General features: G+C 34.8%; 1 protein-coding gene across 1 annotated transcript; it reads right to left on the bottom strand.

Annotated features, from left to right (window-relative positions):
* Positions 1-1,023: 1,023 nt before the first annotated feature.
* On the bottom strand, positions 1,024-11,255 carry LOC306875288 (intestinal-type alkaline phosphatase-like; the record flags this gene model as incomplete). The annotated part of the gene is made up of 11 exons (XM_079425759.1): positions 1,024-1,525; positions 1,607-1,723; positions 4,157-4,341; positions 4,426-4,564; positions 4,652-4,727; positions 4,818-4,952; positions 6,862-7,034; positions 7,207-7,381; positions 8,729-8,844; positions 10,838-10,957; positions 11,174-11,255. The coding sequence occupies 11 exons, from the start codon at positions 11,253-11,255 to the stop codon at positions 1,254-1,256; spliced, it is 1,590 nt and encodes a 529-aa protein (XP_079281885.1). The 3' UTR covers positions 1,024-1,253.
* Positions 11,256-12,640: the final 1,385 nt, after the last annotated feature.

The following is a 12,640-nucleotide window of genomic DNA, read 5'->3' as shown; positions in this document are numbered from 1 at the left end:
TACAGTTCTTTGTTCTTTACGGAACTGAATGAGTTGAACCGTAAACTTTACTGAATTGTTCATTCTGCACTGAACTATTCTATTCTGTTCTGTCCTGAACTGTTCAGCACTTAACTGAATGATTCATTTGAGTACTGTGTACTAGTCTAAGCTGTTCTTGTTCTGTTCTTTAAACTGTTCTGTTCTCTTCTGAAGTGTTCTATAATTAACTAAATGATTAAACTCTACAAATTAAAAAACATCCTGTGCTTTAACTGTTCTGTTCCTCACTGAATTGTTCTGAATTGTACCATTACAATTGTTACTGTAAACTGCAATGAACTTCATGCTGTTCTTTACTGTGTTTTATACTGATGTTTTTTTTAGTACAATATAAATTTCTTAACTGAATACTGCTCTTCTGAATGGAACTATACTAGTCTAAACTAAACTCTTTTTTCAACTGCTCTGTACTCTCCAGTTTTTTTTTTTACTGAATTGTTCTGTTTTGCACTGAACTGTTCTGAAATTAATTGATCTGCACTGACCTAAATTGTTATCAAAACCGTGTGTTTCTGTTCTGAACTGTTTTTTACTGAATTGTTCTGTTCTTTGCTAAAAATGAAATGTACTGGATTGCACTTTTCTATTATTTGACACTGTTCTGGTCTGTTCAAAGGTTTGTTCATTAATTCATTTCGGTTAATCAACAGGATCATCAGTAAATATAATAAATATAGCGTGCAAAATGTTGATTAATCTGCCTTGCTGATGGTCCGTGTCTAAAAATGCACAACACTATCGACATTTATGGATTTGGCAGATGCTTTTAAACAATGCAAATTAAATTGCATTCTATGTTTATCTGTTCATGCATGTAAAATAGCCAGTGGAACTGTATTTAAATCAAATGTATAAGATAGATATTTATCATGACTAAAGGGCTCATTTTCTAACCCTTCTTACAGTAATGGATGTATAATTGCTTTTGATATCTGATGGCCACAGAACATTTAATGACAAAGGCTCACGGACAAGTTTATTGGTGTCACATGTTTGAAATTTATAGTCACAGTGCAAAAGAGTCTTCCATTGTGCAATATATACAAAAAAAATCTGATTATAAAATACATCAATGAAAAAACCTTTACATTTATATACACAGCATTGCAATTCTGCAGAGCACCAAACTGCAATATAAACTATATGGGTTATAAATCTCCAAAAAGACCCAAAGAGTCCTGGGGCATCAATCGCTCATGCAGTAGAGTTTGTCATCTCATGACAAGCCAAAACACGCCAGTTATTGAGATAAGAGGCATTGAAAGAGTTATTTTACAGCCTCCTGAGCCATGAAGATGCAGTGGGCAGTTAGTGTACGGCTCCAGACACGCTGCATAAGCCATCGCGTGGGCCACATAATTCTGTTCTTTGACTCCATGAAAGAGATGAGCCATCGGGCCTTTTGCATAGATAGCCACATCTTCCCCTCCATGTGTCTCTGATTCTAAAGGAACAGCCGCTTGCTGCATGTACTCTTCATCAACTACAAATAAAGTAAGATATGATATTTGTATTTGACAACAATAGAAGAGACATGTAGTAAATTAATTTAGACAATACTTACAATAATCCACTTCTGAAACATTTCCTCTTGTTCCATTTACATGAGCATATCCTGGTCCATTAGCATACAAGATACTAGTGTATGGAAGATTATCCTCAGCCTTCTTGGGTGCCAGACCTGCAAAAAACAATAACAAAACAAAAAACAAACAAACAGAGAAACAATGACCATGCAGTGCAATACTAGTGTACTGCCAATATAGTGTCTACTCCCTACTCTTTTTGTTTAATCAAATTTAGCAGGCTACCCAGATATTCCATAAGTCTATTTTATGGATGTTTAATATGGATTTTAAAATGTACTGTAGCTTTTAATTTGACATTAAGACAAAGTGCTCATTTTAAAAGTGTACTTAAGTGTGTTAACAGAATCATGAAAGTGTACTCACTTTAAGTGCACTTAAGTGGTTTTTAATTAATTAATATTATATTACCTGCAAGTACAGTTTTTTTAACCTGTTAACCTTCACCTCCATTTGTGGCCTCGCAGGTGAAAATAACCTACCTAAATTAAAATGGTAACAGTTTGTGACAAAGTGTGCTTACACAAACAAATTAGGTATCTTTGGAAAGAAGAGACTCTGGGCTTTACTATCTATCATCCAGAGTTGATAATGCTCAAAAAGATAAAAAGTTATAGGCACTGACGTGCCTTGAAAAATATTTTTCCACACTGAATGTTTTTTTATTTCATATACAAATACATGAAATAAGTCCTGGAGCAATCCAGAAAAGTAATGGATCGAAAGCCATGTGTCTCATAAATTCATATTTCAAATTTGAAGAAGATACCATGAAAAATGAGATTCCTGCAATATTTTTTTCTGAAACTATTTATAGTCCCCCCCCACCCCCCTGTTTGAGGAAAAATAACCACCAAATGGATTGCAGAATTATACAAGCTATTTTAGTCATTATACATGTTCCTGCATAGTTTTTCAATTATAAAATAATAGACAGATTTATTTGAGCACTAAAAAATACAAAAATAATTATTTGAGTAATAAAAAAGGAAAAAAAATTGAAAAAAATGCTTTGTATATAGTATGTATACTGAAGTATTCTTCGTTATTCGTTATTACAATGATAAATATCACTGCCAGACGTGAAGTGATATTGCCAGACATGGTCATAGAGTCAGTAAACACACGCTGATGTGCTTCCATTCAGATTATAATCAAACAGATGGGCCATATAATCAATAATAGCTGATCAATGAATCACAATGATAGCCGTCATAGAGTCGCTAATAAACACGCTGATGTGCGTCCATACAGATTATAATCATGCAGACACGGCCACATTCCCCACACAATACACACACACACATATAAAAAATGTAGAAGAAAAAAAAAACAGTTTTTTATGGATAAAGCAGATCGCTAAGTTACGCCCCGCTCAGATGACAGTTGCGTCACAGAAGCGTCACTGCCGGCAGGAGGGAGCGCCAAATTCAAATAATCTATATTCCGCTTTTCTGAGACTTTTTTTTCCGTGGACGGTCTCATTATGTTTGTAAAACCGTATGCTGCAACATCGTTTTGTTTTTTTACCACCAAGACGCTGTTTTTGAGCGTAATTTATTCCATAACGGACGCGAACAATAACTCTCTGAAGAAATGAAACGTAAACAAAGGAATATTCATCCTTATTACAACGTTATTGTTTCGCTGGACTAAAAGTGCTCGCTGGGATGTTGTTCTGTGGACCCTTACCTCTCTAACTAAACTGGGATTTCAGCAGTGGACGCGTTTGTGGCTCGTTATTACAATGATAAAGGTACGTACGGCTTTTTTACTCTGCGTGTTTGGATGTGTACTGCTTACACAAATGTAGCAAATTTGTGCCACTCATTCCTTATAAGCTTTCCATCGAAAAACAGCGATCTGTCGTCGATGCTTAAGGCTTAGACCCTCAGAATGATATATAGTTTGACAAGATTAACTTTGTCCCGTTTCATTTATTCTATTAGAAAACAATGACACATGCAAACAAAGAGCGTTCAGTGCGAGGTCGCTCTGGTGAACGTTAACAGGTTAAACACACTTTTAAGATTTGAAGTACACTACATGTGGTCAGCTAGTGTTTGCTGTAGCAGTTGCAGCGTACTTCAGAAACCCTCCACTTCCCCAGCTCCACCTGTATAGATCTTTCCTGTAGCTCAAATAGTAGAGCATGGTGCTAGCAACGCCAAGGTCATGTGTTCGATTCCCAGGGAAAGCAAGAGCTGATAAAATGTAAAACTGTAACTTGAATGCAATGTAAGTCGCTTTGGATAAAAGCGTCTGCTAAATGCATTAAAAGATCTGCTACAGGGTGATCATGTATGTTATAAATGGGGGTTATTTCATATGTGTAATATGTGCAGCAGCAGTATTTCTTACATGCTCATTGCAGCATATAGTGTAGTGCAGTATATAGCGTAGTAGATCTATTCTGCCAAGACCAAACACATTAACATTGCCGTGTATATTTCCATTCTAAATCTTTCAGAGAGTTGTGATGATTGTCATTATTTCAATTCCATGATGTAAAGTAAGCTAGTATATACCAAAAATAGGGTTCCCTCGGGGGGTATTTCCACCAAAAGTGAAGACATGGGAATGATCTGCAGTGACAACAGTGAGAGTGTCTGATTCACTGGTCAGCTCAGATGCTCTCTGGATTGCCCGGTCAAACATGATGGTTTCGGTCAGAGCAAGCTTAGCAACCCCATCATGGTGTCCATGGTCTATTCTACCTCGTAAAGCACAAAGAAAGGCATGTTTCACTATTAGCAGAATATCTTTAAACTGTAACACCAGAGTACATAATAAATACTCATCTTCCACAAAGAGAAAAAAGCCTTTGGGATTCTTGCTGAGGATTTTAATGGCTTTCTCTGTCATGTCCACAATAGAGGGATCACGGGTGCGATTCCTGAACAATTCAAACCTCATGTCCTTGGGTTCAAACAGACCTGAATGAGAAGTATGAATGAGAATGTCATATCTGAAGACAAATACTGTCAGTAAGTCAATATGGAAACCTTTTAAACTGGCATTACCCATCAGGCGGTCTGTTGTTTTAACATTCACTGCATTAAGCTGCTCTTTGTTCCAAACATACTGGGCGTTTCTTCCCTAATAAACAAAACAGATAATCACGTAAAACTGTAGAGGCCGTTTTACAAACACAATTAGTGCCGCAATAAAAGGCTTTCTTGGAAATACCTTACGAGCATTGAGCCAGACGTCAATGAGGTTATTTTTGTCTTTGCGATCCCCTTTGCGAGAAGATGAAGAGGGGTATTCTGGATCAGGGGTACCCTTGGGTGTCATGTACATGCGGCCACCGCCAAGAATGACCTAAAATGGTGATATGTTTAAAATTAGTGAACTTCTCATCTTTTTAAGTGGTAAATGTAAACTACAATAAATATGTTTTGCATTCACATTTGCTCCAATAGCAAATAGCATTTCTATAACTTTTTATGTTTTGTCACTTCATGTACACAACAACAGCGTTTTTGATGCCTGAAAACGCAAACTTTTAAAAATGGGTTTCGAAGTGCTATTTTTGACATTGATAGTTATCGTCTCTGTTTAAACTACAAAAATGTGAATTTGTGAAAACGGTGTTGTAATGCACATACGCATTACGCGTTCAGTCTACAGGTTTGTGTGCAGATGTGTTGTGTTTCTTTACGAAGTGGCATCGCCACTTACTGGCCTGACATGAATAATACAGCATTTTTAGTCATTTTCGCAACTTTTGTTAAGTTTGTTTGTCTGTACATGAAACTATTCAAAAACTTTTCAACTTTTAGTGTATCATTGTTGTGTAAATGTACCCTCAATGCCAAGGCCAAGGTAATAAAACACAAAGTATAGTGTTGGAAATGTAAATTCAATAAAAAAAATGAAAATATAAAAAACTAGATTTACAATATTAATAACTGTGGAAATGCATCATCACAGTCATTGAAAAGGGTCCATTGTATATTTAATTTATGATATTACATTGCTTTGAACCTTTGAACCTTTTACTAAGCTGAATCATAAAGAAGTAGTTAAACAACAATCAAGTAACTGGTTTGAAAAACTAGCTGGCTGTGCTACAAGCTAACAACAAAAACTGAAGTTAGTTCAGTATGTTTTTATAAATAGAAATATCTCAAATGGGGTGACAAAATCAAAATTGAACAGGTAAATTTACACTAAATACAACAAAAACACCATCATTTACATATAAATATATAGGTAACACTTTATTTTAAGGACCAATTCTCACTATTAACTATAGTTGCTTATTAGCATGCATATTACTAGCATATTGCCTGTTTGTTGGTACTTATAAAGCACATATTAATGCCTTATTCTGCATGACAACCCCATAATACCTGACTAACTATTAATAGGCAGCAAATTAGCAAGTTTATCGAGGCAAAAGTCATAGTTAATAGTGAGAATTGGTTCCCTAACTAAATTGGGACTAATATACAATAGTCAACATTTGAAGTGGATCAAAACCTTTCATCAAAGTTGTACTAAAACCTAAAACCTAAAACCAAACTGTGTTCTCGTCTTAGTACAACTTTGATGAACTTTTTTGATCCACTTCAAATGTTGACTAGTGTATAATACAGTACATTAAATATAGTACATACAATAAAAACTGTGGTAGAATTGGACTTGCAAATTGCGCTCAACTGTATGTACAGCTGTGCAGCTTTTAGTTTTTAGGCAGCGACTATTTATACTAAGTGCAAATAGCTATTAGATGCTATTTACGCTGTATTAAAATAGCCATTTATACTACTTATTCCAAATATTTGCTATTATCTGCACCTAAGTATTGTACTACATTATAAACCAGTATGCAATTATAATGTATTGAGTGTAAATTATAGTTTTAATTCAAATTAACCCTACCCGATACTTTATTTTCAACTTTTCAATTATTTACTTATTTTTATTGAAAACAAATGCCTTTCCGATGTGATATGAGATTTCATAAGGGAGAAAAAAAAATGTTTGACAAAAGATGGATTCGAACCCAGGTTGATCTCATCAAAAAGACTGCACCACACACTTTACCATCTACGCCACTAGAGATACAATTACACCAGCGTTTTTTTTATAGTGTTGTCTAGACCAATCACTCATTGGTGGGTGGAGTTAAATAGCCTCTGCCAACAAGACGGGCTATTTGCACTTAGTGTAAATAGACAATCTGTCTTTTTGATCTGTATAGGTTGTATAGGTTACGGCTCACATCAATGTCCGTGTTGGTCACCAGCTGCGTGGCGATATCGGTGCAGCCCTGCCGGCGGGCTTCGGAGGGCAGGTCTGCGTCGCTGTACCAGCTGCGGCTCACCGAGTGGGCGTATGCGGCAGCAGGCGATGCATGCTGGACTCTGGTGGTGGTCACGATGCCAACGGACTTTCCTGGATATATGCACACACAAACATGCATCATTATCCTGCATGATCACCAAAACATTTACATTCTTCAGAATATTTTATTTTGTGCTCAAGAGAAGAAAGAAACTCATCACAGCAACAGAAAAACTTTGGCAGCAAGTCTGTAAGTGTGATAATGAGTCTAAATGGAAAATACCTTGTGCTTTGGCGCGATGTAACACTGAGAAAACCTCGTTGCCAAATGTGGTGTTGCATGCGTAGGCCACTGCTTTAGCGCTCAAACCCACCGTCTTGGCGTTAGCTTTCACACCGCAGTGGTACGCCGTAGCTGTGCTAGCACTGTCTGCCACCTGCCTGTCAACACTGTATGTCTGTTTGGAGACACATCAACTCGGTATATATCAAATACTGATAGTTCTGTTGTTCAAAACATAGCTTTTCAGGCATATACTGAGTAGATAAACTATTTCCCTTAGACCCTAATCTGACCTGTATTCATGCAGTGATACTTCACATCTGTAATCAGCATTCCCTCGTCCTCATGTTCTCCAGGATCAGAGGTTGCAGTGCTATCTAAACTTATCAGGAATGCATATTCTGCAATCAACTGATAACTTTTCATATATTAAACTGTGCCTGTGGTGCTATCAAAACAATATGAAAGCCCATTTCTGCCCCAGAAGGAAAAACATCATGCTTTGGCTAATTATAGTCGACATAAAAATCTAAATTATGAGATACTGAGTTGTGATTATGACATAAGAAGTAGAAATTATGATACAAAATACAATTATAACAAAAAGTCAAATTATGACAAAATGTTACAAGTATGAGAGTCATAATTATGACATAAGTAGAAACTATGATAAAAAACTAAATTATGACAAACAGTTGTAATTGTGTTGTAATTATGACAAAAAGTAAAACATTATGATAAAATTATAACAAAAAGTCTATGACTAAAAATTTGAGAATGATGACACAAAAAGTAGAAATTATGATTTATAAAAACTAATAAATATGACAGAAAATCATAACTTTTCTTTTTATCCCATAATTTTGTTTTTCATCACATAATTAGGACTTAATATCTCATAATTCTTCATGGAATATGATTTACTAATGATGATGGCGATTTTATTTTATTTTTATATGCAGAAACATTGGCTCAACCAATGAATATATTATACGAAATAAATATATTATTTGCATATGATATACGAAATATATAATCCTAAGTATTTTATTAGAATAAAATTGTACATTATATTTTTCAATAATAATAATAATATAAACTATATCCAGACATATAAAAATTATATATTAAGAATAAATAAATACTTTCAAGAGCCACTTTTTTTCTTTATTTTTTACTTTTATGTTTATGTAGGGGGTCAGACCCCCTATGGATTAATTCTGTATTAAAATGATATTTTTATGAAACATTATACAGACACTGATGTGTAGTAGGAAAGTAAATAGGTGTTGAATGTTGACTTTAAAGCCATTTCTCTGCTTTTCAGGCTTTCACACCCACTTCAGCAAGAATCCCTATATGGAAAATTAAAAATGTTTTCTGAAGACAAGCAGCAGTTTTTCAATGCAACACACATGCGCATCCCATTGGCATTTGTCTGACAATCCAAACCTGCCTTTATATAACTGCACAACAAGATTGCTATGAATTATCTGCGAGTGATTAAAGAGAAGCATCAGACCTTTGAAAGGGCGACATATGGAAATCTATCCATGGCCAAAACCGTCTCCTCTCCTGACTGTCCTTCCATCTGACCTCGCAGTATGCGGGCGGCTGACACCGTCGACACTCCCATACCTGCCAAATCGACAGAGAAACATCACAGCCTGACCCTCAACCCAAACCGCTCATCAACTCTCTACAGGAAAACACAGGCTATGAAGCAACAGGCACGTGTGAGACGGGTAATACACAGTCAACCGATCATTAGCACAAAACCAAGCCAACAGGTGGATCAGTAACTGCATATTATCCAAATAAAAGCTAAATAGACATGAAATATTGAGTTTTATAACTTATTCATAACATACTTGAGATGAATGAGATCATGGAGTGATGAAAAGAATCTAAAATTTTAAATATAAATTTAGATGTACACTCTTATAATATTGTATAATGTATAATTTTTGATGTGAATTTAAATAAAAATAGAACATTTATTAGAAACACAAGTGAAAAAGAGTCTAGAGACTAACATACTAAAGCACATGTAAAGTAGCTACTTGATTAACATTTCATCTTCAGTGTTCTGCGATATTTAAAGTTAATATATTTTAAATGTGTTTTAGTGTATGAAAATCACTGTAAAGTTCAACTAATTTCATTGAATATAAATTTAAACTAATACATTTTCGTTAAATTGCAATTGAAATGCAGTTAAGTGTTAGCAAACACTACGTTCTGTTCACACTTAAGTATATTCTTTGTCAGTATACTGTAATAATTACAAAAAAGTAAACTTATTCACAAAGGAAGCGAAAATAGTACTTATGAATGATTATATTATACACAAATTTATATACAGCTATGGAAAAAAAATTAAGAGACCACTTGAAAATTTGTAGTTTCTCTGGATTTACTAGGCATGAGTTTGAGTTAAATGTTGATATTTGTTCTATTCTATAAAGGTCTGATAATATTTCTTCCAAATTTCAATTAAAAATATTGTCATCTAGAGCCTTGTTGTTGTGGTGGTCAAAATAACAAATGCTTTCATTTGTTGTGATTAAAAATCAGGGTTATTCCACCAAATATTGGTTATATATTAGTTATTAATATTATTAAGTTTTGCATTGTCTTAAAAATAAATATAAACATGTATGATATTTTCAGACATGTTTATATTCATTATCAGGCAACAGAATATCAAAGTTTTAACTTCAGAAGAGTTCAGAAATCAATATGGCATCTTATTTTGACCACTTTGATAATTTTATGCAAAATAAATAAAAAAGCTCTAAATGACAGCATGATTTAAAATTTAAAGGCATTTTTTTTTTTTTTTTTTTTTTTTCAGAAAACTAATAACATTTGGTCAAAATCACAAATGCTTGCATTTGTTGTGATTACAAATCAGGGTTATTCCACCAAATATTGACTTCTTAACTCTTCTGAAGTTAAAACATTGTTTTTGCACTGTCTTAAAATAAATATAAACATGTATGGTGTTTTTAGACATGTTTATATTCATTTTCAGACAACACAAAACCAATGTTTTACCTTCAGAAGAGTCAAGAAATTTTTTCATCTTATTTTGACCACTTTGATAATTTTATGCAAAATAATAATAAAAAAAAGCTCTAAATGGCAACTTCACTTATTTATTTACTTATTTATTGCAGAAAATGAATGACATTTGGTCAAAATAACAAATGCGTTCATTTGTTGTGATTAAAAATCAGGGTTATTCCACCAAATATTGATTTCTTGACTCTTCTGAAGTTGAAAGATTGGTATTGCATTCTAAAAATAAATACAAACATTTGAAAACATCTTTTTGAATATGGAAAAAAAAGAAGAAGCTCTAAATGACAACATTTTTTATTTAAAATTTGGAAGAAATGTCAGCAGTAGTTTACAGAATTCAACAAAACTATGTTTAACTTAAATATATAACTACTGCATAAATCATAAATCCAGAGAAACTGAGAATTTTCAAGTGGTCTCTTAATTTTTTCTAGCTGTATTTATATATTTTATATAATATAGACTTAGAAGTGGCAGTATATTGCACTGAAGGTGTGTAGTTTGACAGACTGCCCAGCAGTGTTTGGTGGGGTTGGTAACTCACCGTCTCCGAGGAAGAGGAGGATGTTTTTGGCGCGATGCGCTCGCAGTGGCAGCATGAGGGCAGCCTGCAGCGTCCGTCTGGCCTGATGGTTCCAGTACGCTGGTTCCCTTTCCCATTCGGCTAGCAAAACAAACACCACGCCATAAACAACCTGTGCTTCTCAGAAATAACTCTTCTGAAGAGGCTCCGCTGCGAACCTGCCCTGACACGACTTTCCCAGACTCTCCACAAAGCAGTGTAAAACTGCACTACAGTTCACTCTGACTTGTAAAACACTGGCGGACTCTACCTGTGCTAATTTTAGAGATGCGGACAATGGGAGCGCTGTATCCTTACCCACAGGCTCCAGACTGGTGCTCAGGAGGAGGTGGGCCAGGAGGAGCAGCACGCCGGGGGCCCGCCTGTAAAGCAAACACATCCCGAGACTTCAGAGCACACTTCGACGCTGGGAAGGAGTGTCTCCTCAAACCTCCAGCCCCTGCTTTTTAAACCCGGGGCCCCTAACAGCTCATAGGCTCACGCTGACGGTGGCCAGGAAACCCCTCGACTTCTTTTCCTTTTGTTTTAAGCCGAGGGCTCTTCCTTGTTGCTTTTCTTCCTTTCTGTTCCCGGCTCTCATGAGAGCTGCTCGTGGAAGCCCAATGCCACCTTTGATGTGGCCAATTGTGCTAATGTGTGTTTTTCATGCAACGGTTATAAAGCAGCATTCGAAACATTTTCTTGTTATGACATTGAAAATGAATCCAGCATGTGCGAAACACTGCACTGAGTTCTTGCAAGGTTTTGTACTAGTGTGGAGGATACAAAAAGCCCTGAAATGATAAAATCGTGCTTTTCTATTGTGAAAATCAAGTGCCAAAGGACATGTAATTTATATATATATATATATATATATACACAAGTAAATTCATTTAACAAAAAGTTAAGTGTCCGAAAACATTACATTCAGTTCAAATTTAAGCATATTCTTTCCAAAAGTAGTATTTAAGTATGCATAAGTGTTCTTATTTTTCACAAGGTTGTAAAATAGATTCATGCCTTTAAGTTCTGACTGAAGAAGTATTTTAAGTTATTTGCATATGAAACAATGAAACATGAAGAGAAATTACAGATGAAGACAAACTTGTTAATAAAGGATGTATAGCAGGCAAGCAGTGTTTAGTCGTTTGTGGTTCCATAGCAACGTCCCATATAGATATTTTTATAGAATTGTAGTGATGTATGTATATCAGCTATTTTACAACAGCTTCAAATGTGGCTTATCTAATAAGAGTCGGAATGATCTGTCAATTTTAATTGTATTAGTTATTTAATATTAGTTCTTTTTATTTAATTATCTCATTTTGGATAGTAGCCATAAAATTCCAATTTTAAATTCCAGCTGACATTCTACATACATATACACACACACACACACACACACACATATATACACACACATATATATATATATATATATATATATATATATATCGAGGGGTGAGAACAAGAAGGGTCTAAGTGACATTTCACCAACTTTACTGGAGAGCCAAAACAAAAATTTTACCATAGTTTAATCTGATTTTGTGTTCTGATTTCAATAGTTTATTATACAAATGTGTAAACTCATGGATGACAGTACTTTTGCCAGTAGAATGAGCTCATTAAGAGCTTTCATTTGATGTATATATCTCCATTTCAACAAAAATGTCACTTACGCCCTTCTGGTTCTCACCCCTCGATATATACACTGAACAAAATTATAAACGCAACACTTTTGTTTTTGCTCCCATTTTTCATGAACTGAACTCAAAGATCTAAGAC

This window comes from Barbus barbus (genome assembly GCF_936440315.1).
Source record: "Barbus barbus genome assembly, chromosome: 9".
NCBI classification, from domain to species: Eukaryota; Metazoa; Chordata; class Actinopteri; order Cypriniformes; family Cyprinidae; genus Barbus; species Barbus barbus.
Note: the sequence above shows the minus strand (reverse complement) of the source record. Positions and strands in the feature narration are given on the sequence as shown.